At 31.4% G+C, this 17033-nt stretch overlaps 2 protein-coding genes across 2 annotated transcripts in view; both read left to right on the plus strand.

Moving 5' to 3' along the window:
* LOC145255765 (26S proteasome regulatory subunit 6B) overlaps window positions 1-10886 on the plus strand; it is a 32345-nt gene extending 21459 nt beyond the window's left edge. Inside the window, exons 4-9 of the mRNA XM_080114427.1 lie at window positions 226-372; window positions 1262-1465; window positions 2795-2962; window positions 4087-4163; window positions 6952-7176; window positions 10715-10886. Coding sequence (XP_079970553.1) covers window positions 226-372; window positions 1262-1465; window positions 2795-2962; window positions 4087-4163; window positions 6952-7176; window positions 10715-10828 — 935 coding nt within the window. The 3' untranslated portion in view covers window positions 10829-10886. The remainder of the gene's footprint in view (window positions 1-225; window positions 373-1261; window positions 1466-2794; window positions 2963-4086; window positions 4164-6951; window positions 7177-10714) is intronic.
* A 4374-nt stretch (window positions 10887-15260) lies between these two features.
* Window positions 15261-17033, plus strand: part of LOC145255766 (zinc finger CCCH domain-containing protein 14-like) — an 89463-nt gene continuing 87690 nt past the window's right edge. Inside the window, exon 1 of the mRNA XM_080114428.1 lies at window positions 15261-15413. Within this exon, the coding sequence (XP_079970554.1) occupies window positions 15378-15413 (36 nt within the window). The 5' untranslated portion in view covers window positions 15261-15377. The remainder of the gene's footprint in view (window positions 15414-17033) is intronic.

Below are 17033 nucleotides of genomic sequence, written 5' to 3' on the forward strand. Positions count from 1 at the left end.
TCTCTTCCAATTTTTTCTCCTTTTCTTTTTTCTTCAAAATATCAATTTTCATTTCTAACAAATTTTAATGAATCATAATCCTATTGTCACGTTTTTTCTGATTTTATTTTCATTTTCTTTTTAGTCTTTTTGTTTGCTTGTTTCTATTCAAAATTTTCTTTTATTTATTTCATGCACACACTTACCATTTATTTAATGTTTCCCCTCTCCTTTTTTTTCCTGTAGGTTCCAATTACTATGTGCGTATCCTATCCACCATTGACCGTGAGCTACTCAAGCCAAGCGCCAGTGTTGCTCTCCATAAACATAGCAATGCACTGGTTGATGTTCTTCCACCAGAAGCTGATAGCAGCATCAACATGTTACAACCTGGTAAGTATTCTTCAGTTATGTTATAAACCATTCCTTATTATATAACTAGCATTTCAGCCCGGCATTGTCCGGGTGTTTGGAAGTGTCTGTTGAGCAAAAGAAAAAAAAGCAAAGAAAAAAAAAAAAGAAAGTGGTAGTAGGAAGGCAGAATGTTTACAAATAAGGGGGGAGGGGGTCGTTACAAAATCTTACCGAAAATGCTGTTTTATGATGTTCACATTTTTATCACTTTATTTGCTTAAAACTCTAAAAATATATAATGTATGTTATTATTTACTAATTCATTTGAAAGTATTTTCATTTCTGAACGAAGCGGTGATATTTTAAAGACTTAAACTGCTTTTTTTTTTTAAATATGACTATTTAAGCAGAAACCCCTTGAAATCTGTGATTATCCAAAGCGTTTTAACGGCCATGTGTATTGCTAATATCCAGAAATAGGATGGATAGTCAGGTGGGTGTGGCCAAGTAAAAGATCTGGGCAGGATTTCCGATCCTGAAGCCGATATATTTAAGAGTTAGTTTTGTAACAGTTTTCAGTTTGCGAGAGTTGATCAAAGTCAGGAGACAGCGGAGACTAACATGATCAGAAAAGTAACAATGGACTATAGTAGGGGTTCTTTTTTCTACATTATGAGACGGTATCACACACACAGGGAGCTCCTGAGTTATTCCAACAACTTGTCTTTTTTTTTTATCCTAGTGCTACCATGAATACAATCATCGGCCTAGAAAAAAGTTGTGTTAGTTTTGACATCTTTCTTGGCAGTGTGCAGAGATCTGTTTAACAAAGCAGGTTTATTAAACTACTTATTTCTTTTGTGTTGAATCTATTTGTGAATTATATTTTCAATAATAATTTGTTTCTAAAAAAACTATTCTAATGCAGATGAGATTCCTGAAGTGGCGTACAGCGATATCGGAGGTATGGACATTCAAAAGCAAGAAGTGCGAGAAGCTGTTGAACTGCCACTTACCCATTTTGAATTGTATAAACAAATTGGTATTGACCCACCTCGGGGTGTGCTCATGTTTGGCCCTCCTGGTTGCGGCAAGACCATGTTAGCCAAGGCTGTTGCACATCACACAACAGGTAAGCACACAACACTAAAACTTGTTTTGGTTCACAACATAAATGCATACACTTTATACAAAATTTATTAATTCATTAAACGTTTGAAAACAAGAAATATGAAGAAAGATTTTTCTTATTCCATGAAGTTTAAAAAATTAGGCTTTTTTCTGCAGAGGAAATAACTAGCAAAATAAAAATATAGGAATGCTATGGAATTGTTAGTGAGCATACAAATTGAAAACTTTGAAATTGCAATGTTCAAAAAAGTGATTTAAAGTATGAAAGAGAAGAGAAATATGTATTTAAGCTTTAAGAATGTTTGCTCTCCTTGCATGCGGAATGAACTTCTCAATATTGCTTTAGAAGCTTTTCATATTTTTTTCATATGCTCTATCTTTGAAGAATGCTTTAAATAATTTTATAACATTTTATCATATCTACATGTTTTGTTTTAACCCAAACTCGTATGTCTATATATAACTCTATCACCAGTCATGAGATTCAAACATTGATCAAAATCACCATTGATTTTTTTTTTTATCTTAAATTCATATAGCAATACACCTCACAAATTGATATTTGATTCTGCCTAGCCAATTTTTATTTATTATTGTTGCAACAAGTTCTTCATCCTAAAATAAAGATAATACTTCATTTTAGTTTCTTTAAACAATTAATTATTCTAGTTTGAAATGTTGATAAAATGGGGGTATTATTCACTAAACCCTAAAAAGAAAAATTAACTTACATTATTGATAAACAAAAAAAAATGAATAATTCTTCTATATACTATATATTTTGCTTTGCTTATCAGACAAATAATTAGTTTTTTACATAAATATTAGGCTAGTAATTGTCTGTATTTTTGAGATGAGGTGTTTTCATTGATTGAGATTGTCGGACTGACTTCCTCATTCAAAACAGAGAATCAGCAACTATGTCCCAGAGCCTAGCTGGAGTCCGAACACGGTAGCCCCATAATAATAATAAAGGGTTGTGTTCGAGACTCCTAACAAACGGTTCCCCAGTTTGTTACAAAACACCTGATGAAGGCCGGAGGGCAAAACGGCCGAAACGTTGTGACTCTAACAACCAAGATGAGGAAGTCAGTCCGACAATCTCAATCAATGAAATATTAGGCTATTCATTTCTTAAAATTATCTGATTATCTTACTGATAAGTAACCTGTTCGTTTACAACAACTATTTAAAACACTGGAAGGTCTACTATATCATAAAAAATTTACCAGTTTTGCAATAAGATTGATAAGACATCTTATGAAATGTTATAAATTTATACTTTTGAGGTTTTATTATATTAATGAATTCTTTAAATGTTTAATTTCAGCTAAGTTCATCCGTGTTGTTGGATCTGAATTTGTCCAGAAGTATTTGGGTGAAGGTCCTCGTATGGTGCGTGATGTCTTTAGACTGGCCAAAGAAAACGCTCCTGCCATCATTTTTATTGATGAAATTGATGCAATTGCTACAAAACGTTTTGATGCACAGACTGGAGGTTTGTCTGGTTTTATTGTTTTTTTTTTGCTTTTCTTTTTATTAAGTAAAATGATTACTAGTAAAATTTATTTACAAAATCACTTTCTTTTTTTTTTTATGCTTCAAGAAAAGAAACTATTAGATTAGAAAGTTTTCCGACATCGGAAAGCCTCTACGGTGAAGGAGTGGAGTTCTATTGCTTGTTAGCTTAGTTGGGGATATTTATATTGATGGGACACAAGTGCTATGAGTTCATCAGAGCACATTCCATTAAAGTACTTGTAAAACAAGTACAGGGATACAACATTGTATACAACATATATATAAAAAGTTTGACTCTTGTCCCGGTATCCTACATCTAAAATTTCAAGTGTTTAGATCCAAAATTGGTGGAGAAGTTTGGTAGTCTGCAAAGGTCAACTCTTTCAAGTTTGACCTCTTGGCAGACAAATTTTCGCCCAAAAACTGATTAAAAAGCTTGCTGCATGTCTGAATACCCTTTATGTAAAATTTCAAATGTTTAGGCCTAAAATTGGCTGAATAGTTTGCTAGAGATTGCAAAGGTCAAATCTTTTGAACTTTGATGCATTGGCAGCCAAATTTTCAGCCAAAAGCCAATTAAAAAGCTTGCCCTATGTCTGAATACACTTTATGTAAAATTTCAAATGTTTAGACCAAAAATTGGCTGAGTAATTTGGTAAAGACCACAGAGGTCAAATTTTTAAAAACTTTGACCCCTTAACATTTATTGTTTTGGGCTCAAATCAAATTAAAAAGTTTGATCCAAGTAACCTACATCTAAAATTTCAAGTGTTTAGACCTAAAATTGGCAGAGGAATTTGGTAGAGTTTTCAAAGGTCAAATCATTGAACTTTTACCCCTTGACAGCCAAATTTCTGGCCAAAAACCGATTAAAAAGATTTTCCCAAATCTCAATATATCAAATCTTGAGCCTGTAGACTGAAAATTGACAAAGTAATTTGGTTGGGAAATGTACACACACACACACACACACACACACACACACACAATTTCACTTTTATAGATATATAGATACCCTAATAGTATATACCAAAAGTATTGCAAATTTTTTGTTTTTATTTTCTTTTTTATCTTTTGTAATATTCTATTCTTATATTGTAGCTGACAGAGAGGTGCAGCGAATTTTACTCGAGCTTCTTAATCAAATGGACGGCTTTGATCAGACAGTTAATGTAAAAGTAAGTAATTATCTCACTTCCAATTAATTTTTCTGAAGCATGGCATATAAATTTCTTTAATCCCTGAGTAATTCCATGTCAAATGATCCACAGGTCCAAATACCATATACATCACATTTCAATTCTGTAGGCCAAATATTGTTTTACAGTACGGCATGATCATGTTGACACACTGGTTTTTGTCAAATCACCAAAGTTAAGCAACATTAAGCCTGGCCAGTACCAGATGGGTGACCATTTGGGAAGGCGAGGCGCTGTATGTACCATGAGGTAAAATACCAGGTTGAGAAACTGATGCGGTCTATCCTTCTCTCAAGGGTAGATGGGATTCTCGTAAGCTGTGGTAGGCACGCCGTCTAGTGATGCTGTCATGGTAAAAAATACCCTTGATAGCCCTGGAAAAGCATCAAGTATTCACCTACTAACAAGATTTGAATTACACTACAAAACTCATGTAATGAGTTCAATCTCGGCTGCAGCCGCACTGGATGGATGGAGATCAAATATTCAGAGAGGAGTTTGGTAAAGATTTTGTGCACACATGTTGACAGGGTCACTTTTGTATATATGTTTCCATGTGCTAGAATGTTTTAATCTTAAATTCTATGCAATTATGCAGAATTTAAAAATTCAGCGTAAACGTGGAATGAAACCAATTATCTAATAAGAAACCATAAAAATGAAGAATTAATTAACACTCATTTTTCAAAGAATATGCAAATTAGTCAACCTTCATGTAGTCGCTCGCATATCCATATATATTAAAAAGTTTGTTTTAATAATTTTTAGATAGAAAAAATAGGCTTTTAATATTAGTGTCAGAGCAAAAAAAACTCAACTTCATAGGTATATAGATAGTTTTGCAACAAAAAATAACTTGAGTAGGCTTAATCTTCAAAATGGTTATCCATCAGTTTCTATTCGAAAACTACGAAAATTTTAAAATCTTAGATAGCCAAAAATAAAATCATTGCTGATTAAACTAAAATTAAAAATATTATTTTTCTACACAATAACAAGTTTGCATAAGATTAGAATGTACAAACCACTCCCTCGCTAATTTTCTACTACGGATGGAAATCACACTGAATGATCTGATCATCACTTTTTCCCATGTGATGATTATCATAAAAAACCTTGACATCTCCAAAGTATGGTGATTATATGTGATTCCTACTATAGAAATGAAAAAAAAAAAAAAAAAAAAATGCTCTACTGAGCTGGTCCCTGTCCTCTCCAAACTCTACAACAAATGCCTTACTGAATCTTGCTTCCTTGATACTTGGAAAATTGTCTATGTGATATCAGTTTTTAAGAACTCTGACAAAAGAATTGACTTGCAAAATTATTACCCCATAAGTTTCGCCTTGTACTTTGCTAAAATCTTTGAATCGTTAATCAATTTTGTGGTAGTCCACCTCATTGAAAAACTTTGTTTTAATCAGCAGTATAGATTTAGGCAATCCCATTCTATTGCAGATATCCTAATGTTCATCTCTAAATGCATATACCATATACTGGATAAGGCAAGTGAAGCTAGGATAGCAGTGTTTGATATATCCAAGGTCTGACATAAAGGCTTTTTTTGTCTTCTTTTTTTCCAGAAAAATTAATTTTTAGTCCACAAAAATTTAATTAGATTCTTGTTAGCTAAAAAGAAAGATCCAGGTAGTTTTCAAAGACTTTACATTCAAACACCATCATATTAATATGGGTGTGCCTCAAGTGTCAATACTTGGATCTTTATTATTTTTAATCTTTGTGATTTAATTGCTTCCTAGATCAGTATATTTTCTGATGACACCATTCTGTTTTCAACATATAAGCAACTCAAACACACACGTATCCAAGGTGTTGATTGAATCTTTAGAGAATGACTTTCAGTCTGTAATATTAGAGGACCAAAAATGGATTGTTACATTCCATGCTACCAACACAAAGGTCCTTTCCTCTTTATCAGTTACTAACCTGCCTGCCCAGCGTTGCCCGGATGTTTTAAAGGTGTGTTTTGAGCAAAAAAAATAAAAATAAAAAAAGTGATAGTAGGGAGGCAGAATCAAACTCATTCTGCAAAGGAGGAAAAGAATGTGAGAAAAAAAAACATGACGTCTTTGCCGTTGCATCCATCGCCAAACCAGAAGTGGCAAAGGTTTAAATTAAAGTTAGTCAATCAAAAAGAGGGAATGACTTTTGAAAATATCAGCGTAAAAAAAGACTCCTCCCTGTAGAAAAGTGGACAGTTGAGGGTGAAGGAATTAATGTTTTTACCCAATTTTTCGATATTTGTCATCCAAAGGGTTGAGCTTCAAAACAATACTGATCTCATGAAAATCCATCACCTCTGTCGAAAGTTTTCGGCAGACATACAAACATACATACATTTAAACAGACAGGTGAGATTTATATTATAAAAAAGATAAGAATCCTTTTTCACCCCCAGTTGTCATGGATGACAGTAGTCTTTCTGAGAGTCTAACATTTACTTTACGAAAATGTAAAAATTTAAATGTAAAGCGAACAAAAATCTTGCTGCAGAACTCCCCAGTTAGGATGGTTCCTTTAAATCTGGTTTCTAAAAACAATGACCCCCTCACATCACAATGACAATAAGCTTTGTTTCGGGGGTGAATAAAAGTAGTTAAAAAAAAAAAAAAAAAAAAAAAAAAAAAAAAACAACTTTAAAAAAAAATCACAATTACTGTATTTACTGAGGATTGTTATCTCAAGAATCATCAAAAATGATTCTTATATATCCTGGATTTTATTTATTCATTTTTTTGCTTTTCAGGTAATCATGGCAACTAACAGAGCTGATACTTTAGATCCTGCTTTATTACGTCCCGGACGTCTGGATAGAAAAATAGAATTCCCTCTGCCTGATCGTAGACAAAAACGTTTGATCTTTTCTACCATTACAAGCAAAATGAACTTAAGTGAAGAAGTTGATCTGGAAGATTATGTGGCCAGACCCGATAAAATCAGTGGTGCTGATATCAATGCAATCTGCCAAGAAGTGAGTAACCTGCTGCTTACATCCATAACAATTTGCTATTTCTACCATAAAAAAAAACATTTTATTACTTTTAAGAGTCTAATTTTTGTTATAAATTATTATTTCTAATTTATTATATGCTTTTAATGGAGACTTTAACAGGAATAGTCAGTTTTCTTCCTTTTTATTTTTTTGTGTTTAATTTTTCAACATCATACTCAGCTCAGCAGAGATGATTAGTTTCTTTTTAACTCTAGCTTTTCTTTATTACTTGCAGGGCTACCTGAGGTCTTAATTTCTGTAAAGTATATAGATTGAATAAAAATATGAAAGTAAAATGAAACAATCTGTGTAATATTATGGAGAAAGTAGGAGTATATCTAAGTTGGGGAGTAAAAACTTCTCCTTTTTTTCTTTACTGACAAATATTTTTAATTGTTGATCAGGATTAAATATAAAAATCGATGAAATCAAAAATAATTTTATTAACCACACAGATCAATATTTACCCAAACTGACTTTTTGGACAGTTTTATATATGTTTCTTTTGTTGATAGGGTTAAGTTATAAAAAGAAAGAAAATAGATAGAAAATTTTCTTCACATATATATATATATATATATATATATATATATATATATATATACACACACACCGTACTTTGTGGTAAATGCACAAACTAAAACAAAATGCTCTTTATATGCGTGGTTGCCAAAAGAGCACTTTTAGCTAGTTGGCACAATTACCCCAAAGTATAGCATATATATATATATATATATATATATATATATATATATATATATATATATATATTAGCTGTGCATATCCAGCGTTGCTCAGTCAAAACACATTGCTGGGCAGAGGGATTAGTCACATACTATTTAAGATACACAGAATATCCTAATTTGTTACTAAAAGTGACTACATATTGTATTTAGGGAACATAAAACATATCCATTTTCATCTATAAAAATCAAATGTGAAGTAACCTTCATAGCTTAAACAGGAAATAACTCTCACAGCTTAAATAAGTAAGATTAGTTCCGGTTTTAAACGCAACTTGTCAGCTATTAATAATTGAAAATAAAATAAATTAAATACAAATTAAATTAAAAATAAATCAACTGTAAATAAGGTTTCTAAATAGAACAATTAAAATGACTTTATTATAACAAACAATTAATAGCATTGAGCTAATTATTAAAATAGATTTTTTTTTTTCAATGTAAAATGCAAATGAGGGTACTCATAATATGTAGATTTTTTTTTTTTTTTTTTTTTGAATAAATGATATATATTGAAACCATGCTGGAATAAAAGTGTATATAAGTTCATTTTCAGTATAAAAATTAATTTGTAAAACTTTACCTTTGTATATATTAAATTGTGAACAACCAAACAAGCAGACAGGAATACGACTTTATTATATATATGCGGCATAATCACATTGACACACCGGATCTCGTTGGATCACTGGTTAAGTAACGTTGAACCTGGGCAATACCAAATGGATGATCGTTTGGGACTTCCAAGTGCTGTATGTGTTCTCCGCTTATCTCGGCATTGTTTCCAGTCATCCTTGACTTCTCCTTGCCACTGAACTCAAACAGAGCCAATTCAGGAGAGGTGTGGTTGGAGATTGCACAACTCTTGCCTCACAATTACACACACAGCTGTTTGTCTTTTGAGACTGAACAGAGGCATGGAGATATATACACACTAGCTGAAATAACCATCTATGTTGGATTTCTCAACTTTTTTCTTTAAATTTATTGCTGAGAAATTAAAAGTGAAAGACATCTATTAAATAGTTTTCATCCATTTGAAAAAAATGTGTTTATGTTGATTGATATCAGTCATGAAATAATTTGAACGCAATAACAAAAAAAAAAAAAAAAAAAAACACTGTGTAGTGTGAGATTCAAACTCACGTTGACATAAAATATTGAAACTTCGGATGAATGCTTTATTCACATGACCACTGATCCAACAAAAATATTTTGTCTTTTTAACTTAAATAATTTTTACTTCTCACTTATGATCTAAGATAGATTGATTGTTTAAAATAAATTAACATAAATATAATTTTTTCTTTCAGTATATTAGTGAATATGGTTTTTTCTGTTTAAAGTGAACAATACATCAAATAAATGATTATAAGTAGGCTGTTCTGTCAGTTAAAAGGAAACACTAAAAATGTCTGAATATTTGTTTCTAATGCTATTTTTACACCTGTTTAATTTTGGATAATGATTTAGAAAATGGTTCAGAACTTGTGGCATAATTAAGGACATCAATTTAAAGGTGCTGGTGCCAAATCTTGCAGTCTGGCTCTTAGTTCAACCGTTTAAACTGTGATAGCACAACATACATACAGCTTTCCTTTATATATAACTTAATTTGTTTCTTTTCTTAGTGATAGTAGCAGCATGGGAATGCTATCTTTGTATTCAAATGCACTTAAGTCATGAGAGTTTCTTGTCTTTTACACAAATGCCTGTTTTGTGTCACCCTTTTATAAGATCATTTGAGCTCTGCATTGCGAGTGAAACGGTCGCATTTGCGAGTGATTTTTCAAAGTGGTGACTAGAAATAATAAAACACTTTTGGCGATTATATTTCTTTCAAAGCTCACTACTGAGTGAAAAATATCTTTCCAACTTTTTTTTTTAATAAAATGAACAGTTAAATTATTTAAACAATAAAAGTTTAATAGAACAATATAATCTTCTTTTTTTTTTTAACAAAAGCTGTTTAAAAATATCTGAAGAAATTAGAATGTTTAAACCTTCAAGTATCAACATAAAATTTTTTGTATATTTAGAATTACACTTGTTAAAAAAGACACAGAAAAATCTTTGATATACATACTTGTCGCAGAACGAACATGTCATATTCTAAAAATCACGTAGGTTTGGCTAGTAAACAAAAATATTTAGTTGCCAAAGGTCAATTAAAGATAAGTTTGTCTGTAAAGCCCTGATCATATGTTATATTGTCCGTGAGACTTTGCAAAATTGTTGAAATAAACTGAAATTCAGTTTATGACTCTTGGAAGTCTAACAATTCAACTATAAAAAAATTTAATTGTTTAAAAATAACGAAAAAAATAAATTGTAAAGTAACTAGCAAAAATATGCTCCCTATGCTTGCATATTTCATCTAGTTAATTTAAGCACTACATACAATATGTAGTTAAAGTGAAATAGTTTTGAAAAACTAAAATTAATTTCCATAAATCCTTAACATCACACTAAAGCTCTAATTATCTCATTAAAAATTTTAAGCTTTGTTTATGAGAAAGTCTAAATAAGTTTGTTGATAGAACCTCAAACTGTAAATCTCAAGGTTTTGATTCATAGGATTCATTGGAAATTAAGTACAATTAATGCAATATTTTCCATTTTTGATTAGTCAAATGAGACAACTTGTTTTAAAAAATTCTGAGATACACAAAAATCTATTTATACATCATAAATATATAAATCTTTAAAATTGAGCAATGCAAAACTGATGCCATTTTCTATCCATTTTTTTTTTTTGTTTTTTTCTTTTTCAGGCAGGAATGCAGGCAGTCCGTGAGAACCGCTATGTGGTGTTGGTCAAGGACTTTGAAAAAGGTTATAAAAACAATGTTAAAAAAGATGAAACTGAACATGAGTTTTACAAATAAAATCTTCAGTTGTACACATGTGTGCTTTATAATTAATAAATTGATATTCAAATCAAAATATTGAATTCTTTTTTTTATTATGTATTGCAATGTTTGCTAATGGGGCTTTAATGCTGTGATTCTCTGGGGTGCTCAGGCAGTGATTTTGATGGGTTCATGGGAAATTCAGTTGGTTTCAACTCAAGTTTAATAAATTGTAGTATATGTGTTGAGAAAGAAGGGAGGAAGCATTATCTCAAAAAGAAACCATCTTAATTGTCTCAATTTAATTTTATACGTACCCATAGCAGAATGAAAATATCATATTCCAAAATCATGTAAATTGATCAAGTAATTTGGATTTAAATAAGAAAATAAAGGAATGACTGACTTGCCTGTTATTTTGGAAAAAAAAAATCAAGAAACAAAGGGAAATAACTCAATTCATACTTGATTTATGTTGTAATGCATTCAGATTTCCATCGACAGCTTAAAAATGATTTTCTTAACTACTTAATTGAGGAATCCAGATAATACGAATAAACAATAGTTATTCTATAAATATTTTTGTTGTAGAGATGAATGGGAAAACGCAAATAAAATAATGCAATCATATCAATTGACAAGATTTTTTGGTACTGATACAGTTTTTTTGAATCAAACAAAACTGACCAAAAGATGATGAAGCGCTTAGCCAATTAAAATACTTGAGAAGCAGATGACAATTTTATCTTTAAATTAAGTAAGTCATAACATTTCCTGGCAAGCAGGTGATAAGTGAAGAAAAGTCATTAAACTAAAAATGAATTTCATGACAGTCGTCCTTACCCTAACATAACTGCAACAGAACCTGCCGATCCTGGATAGGTTTACACAATCACAGCATACACTGTAATTCGGCAGTGGACTAATTTGAGGTGCAGAACTCCATTTGTCTCCTGAGACAGATAAATACCAACCAGATGAGAAGATCCTTTTTTTGTGTGTTTTATTTTTTGAGTACTGGTACAGCTTTTGAAATGGACAAATAAATGTCATGGTGATATAACTTTGATGGATTTCTGTCAGTATTTTTATTTTATTTTATTTATTTATTTTTTTTTTTTTGGATTTTTGGACCGATTTTCGTGATTCCAAAAGCACAAAACACACTTTAAAATAAGTTAAAATAACTTCTCCAGGTAGGTAGAAGAGTAACTTATTTTGCCTTTGGTAACATTTATTTGCGATATATTTGTTTGTTTTTTTGTTTTACCACTTTTATGTACTTCTGTTTATTGTAAAACAAACCCTAATCATTTAATAAAATAATTTTTTACTTTTTTTTTTTTTTTTTTTTTTTTTTTTTTGGTCCCCCGACAAAATGAGGCTGAACCTGTAAATTCACTCTTATCCGTTCGTGTGTCCGCATTTTTCTCAATAAATACGCCTTGGAGTTTTTTGAAATCTTGCACAAACATTAAACATGACATGAGTAAAAAAGTAATAGAATGGATTTTCTGAGAAAACCCTGGTTGCCCCCCTCCCCAGGGGTGCCTTTAAGGTTAAAATGGCTAAAATTGACACTTTTATGCTTATTAAAAAAAAAATTGGTGCCTTGAATTTTTATAAAACTTTCTGAAAAGTTGTAACTAACTGATTTCTATATAATTTTGTTTATCTATACTTCGTGATAACTTTTGGGAGTGCTCCAGGGACTCTTTTAGGGATAATAAAAATACTCCAGTCTTGGGACTATTTTACCATATTTGTCCAAAATTTTCTGTGTATGTCTATTTAGCAGTTTTGCATGGTGCTGAACTCAAATTTAAATATGTTAAGGCCTTGGGAGCAAATGATAGACTTATTTCTTTTTTTTTTTTTTTTTTTTTCTGCATGGTGCAAAACTCAAATTTACATATGTTAAGGCCTAAAACTGCATCTTTTGTTCATTTTCACCAGAATTTGACCTCCCCTGGAGACTTTTATGGGCTAAATGGGGGGGGGGGCTGAACTCAGTCATTTTTTTTCTTATGCCTTGTTCACTGTGCACCACTCACGGAGGACCATGCATGTTTCACTTGTTTTTTTTTAAATCCCAAATTAACCTTACGAAATAGTGCTTCAAAAGATGTATAGTGGATGGCGTTGAATGTTGTCTATCATGTCGAAAAACATTTGTAGATGAGCAATAAATAAGTAAACAATGCTCATTAACTGCGTAACTTACAAATGGTGTGGATTTATTACAGACAACTGATACAAGAAAGAAGGAAATGATTTTTTTTTTTTTTTTTTTTTTGCAAAGGAATCACCACTTATCAAGGTCCAGGGGCCACTCGAGGATAAGGATTAAAGCGTGTACATTAGTCAAAAAGACAATATCATAGTAATTATTAGAAGTGTAAATTTGGTAAAATTGGATTACTTAAGGGGAATGGCTCATCAAGAACTTGTTTACATTGGACTTGAAGATGACCATACTGTAGTCAGCTGGAAAGCAAGCAAACGGAAGAGAGTTCCACGGGTGTGCAGTTCTAAGAAAGAAGCTCTGTTCATGGAATTCACATTTAGGTCTAGGCACAGATAAAGAGTGGGGAAAACTATTAATAGTGTTTTTAGGAGGTGTGTGTTTTTAACATGTCTGTTTAAATTGGTGTCTCAGACATAAGAGAATGGGAGAGAGAAGGAAAAGGAAGTCGATATCGCCACCTATGGGCTGAAACATGCAACTGCTAGAAATAAGGGGTGATAGCCGTATATGTCTCAGACTGAAAGTGTTGTGCATTGTGTCCATGTGTGCGCTGCATGTGAACTAGGACTGGATAGCAGTTTGCCAACATGTCTATAGAAGTGATTAAACTCCTATTTAAAATTTGTGCTCTAGAAATGTAAGCCATGTTTAGTTTCAGAATAGTTTCCGATGGATAGTTGTTCTACACGTCCTGGAGGTGACTGGTTCGCAGTAGTCAGTTCTTGAGTTGGAATTCACAGAGCAAAAGATTCTTCCCATGTTGTCATGAAGAAAACATACGAAATTGCTACAGAAAGGTTTAATATTTATGAAGCAATTCTGGTTTCTGATTGGTTGGTAGAAGAACGTGAATTAATTCAATTCGTCAGTTCCTAGCAGCATCGTTTAGAATCTTCTGACTGTGCGGGACCATACCCATTATGAAATATTGCAAGATGTGCCATTCCACACACACAGACACACAAGCACGCACATCTATTACAGACTGACTTTTTTCTCTCTATGAGGGGCTGATCCATCAGGGTTAATACCACCGACAAAATGAAGAGAGAAAAAAAGCATAAAACCAAGTTTTTTTGAAAAGGGTATCTTACATCACAAGACTTATAAAAAAATGATAAAAAAGTCTTAGCCATTTAATAAAATATTTTTTAACATCATCTGTTTTTCTAAAATTTCAAATTAACCATAATTATATTTATTTTCTAGCAGGCCACCCGGCTTTGCCCGGTTGTAAAATGCACTTAAATATGATATTTTAATTAATGCAGATTTTGTATATTTTATTATAGAGCCAATGTTCTATTGATTATTATATTATATCTAGTATATAGTAGTGCCTCCACCTGGTGTGGCACAGTCGTAAAATACGCTTAAATATGATGTCTAAATTCATGCAGATTTCATATTTATCATTATATTGTACCCAATATATAGTAATGATTTCAAAAGTTTTTAAAAACATTATTTGGGTGCCATCAGGTAGAATTGGAACCAAAACATTTAGTACTCCAGCCTTAGTTATTACCATTTGAGCTATTGACAGATCGATAAGAAAACGGTAAAAATTAAGCAACTTTACATTATTAATGTATATTTATGCATACACAGAAGTAACAAGCTTAGTCGACTTATTTCTGCAAAGTTCAATTTTATTTTCAATTTTGACCCCTTAGCAGCTATTTTTACCGCCTAAAAAAACCAAATCGAATTTGTTCCACAGGTCAAAATCTATGTATCAAGTTTCAAGCCTGGAGACCAAAAATTGAGAGAGGAGTTTGGTAGAGACTGTTCCGCACATGTACAGGCGAGGTTACTTTTGTATATGTATATATAGATATATAAACATATATGTGTATTCAAACTTTTTCATCCTCAATAATATGCATAAGTAGAACTGAACGTAAGAGTTAAATAAGAAATCATGAAAAGTGAATAATTAATTAATGAAAGTTAATTTTTCAAAGAAATATGCAAATTAGTTAACCATTATGATGCTGCTTGCATACTACCAACTGAGTATATTAAGAAGTTCGCTTTAATAGTTTTTTATAGAAAAATTAGCCTTTTAATATCAGCGTCAGTGGGATAAAAAAAAAAAACTTTTTATGCGTATATATTACAAACTGTATCTATATGGCATCCATTTTTGTGCCTGTTGTCATTATTTTTGTTGTCCCTATTATTCCAAGCGTTCATATCGTCAGTTCGTGTGAAGTACTTTCCGCCGCCGGTGGTCGAGAAGGTCTGCACATAAATACAATCAGATATAAATGGCTTTCACGCACGTCTTACAGCATTTTATTCAACTTTAACGAAACTTTATTACGCCCAAACATGGAGATAGGGAACGAGATAAGTCACAAAATTCGTGTAAGTTATTTAAACTATTTTAATTGTTAATTTTAAATAATTCTCTCCATTTTTGTTTAAGCATTTTAACACCAAAAGTTAATATATTGGACAGGGAGTGTTTTTTTTTTCTTTTTTGAAAGCGTGATGACCAGTCTCATTTATTTTCTAACTTCAATGTTTATTTTTAATTTTATTTGCGTCAATTTTGTTTCTAAATAATATATAAACTTGTTAATTCCCACAAAATCGTATATATTATGTATTTAGATAATATGTTTGGCACTTCTACAGAATTGGGACTAGATTTTGTAGTCGATAAATGGAGTTTTCAGATACAAAAACCATGGTTTCAACTTATTTTTTGTCAATTCTAATAAGTTACAATAGTAGCTTCCAAATTATGCAGTTACCTGAATATTCCTGAATTATTTAAAAAAAACAAACAAACAACTTTAATTGTGGTAGCAGGTGAAAAATTGCCACCATCTTGTTTAAATCGAAATGAAAAATCACCTCCCTGTTAAACTTTCCTGTGTCTTACAATCGTTTTCATAAAATTCTATTTTTTATTTTCTTTAATAAATAATTTTCTACCTTATCGTAATTTGTGGATAAAATCATCTTAAAAATACGTAAGGAATACATACGTAGATACCAATGTTTTCATGTGAAATTCAGTTTTACGATTTCCGAAATTTCGTCCCAAATAGTGTAGAAGCACCGATTTCTTTTGTTTATTTTTAAATTTCAATAACAATTTTGGGTTTGTATTACTGTACACATAGATTCGAAAAAGTTATCAAAAAACAAATATATAACAAATAAATGTTATCAAAGGCAAGATAAGTTACTTTTCTACCAAACTGGATATATTTTTCGTGGTTTTATTCAATGTAACATGTTTATTCAGCTCGAAAAATATACAGTGTTTACCAATGTATTGGAAAATTCAAGATGGCGCCTCACTCCATCTTTAACACGGTAAGTTTGGGAAAAGGTGGTATAAATAAAAAAAAAGACAAAATACTATTAAAAACCCGCCGAATATGTCAACCTGTCATGGTAACGTATATTGGGCGAGTTTTAACAGTATTTTATCCAGTTTTTTATTTATAACACCTTTTCCCAAACTTACCGTGTTAAAGAGAGAGTCAGACGCCATCTTGAATTTTCCAATACATTGGTAAACACTATGGTTTTCTAGCTGAATAAACATATTACATTGAATAAAAACACGAAAAATATATCCAGTTTGGTAGAAAAGTAACTTATCTTGCCTTTGATAACATTTGTTTGTTATATATTTGTTTTTTGACAACTTTTTCGAATCTATGTGTACACTGTACACTGTACAGTAATACAAACCCTAAATTTTTTTTTATAGCGAAAAAACAATTTGTGACACCGAGCAAAAGGTTCGATTTTTAGGAAGAAAAGCTAGTATTAAAGATCGGGAGGGAGTGTCGGCGCTTTAAATTGAGTTATCTCCCCGTAGCGTGTTAAACAAATTCAAAGATGGCTACCTTCAACGCGCTCTCATAAAAACGTGTTTTTCCGATGTAAAAAAAAAAAAAAAAAAAAAAAAAAATTCTCGATCAAATTAAGTGATTTTTTTTTTTTTTTTTTCTCGGAGATCTT

This window comes from Euprymna scolopes, chromosome 31 (assembly GCF_053919585.1).
Source record: "Euprymna scolopes isolate OS-2025 chromosome 31, ASM5391958v1, whole genome shotgun sequence".
Lineage (NCBI taxonomy): Eukaryota > Metazoa > Mollusca > Cephalopoda > Sepiida > Sepiolidae > Euprymna > Euprymna scolopes.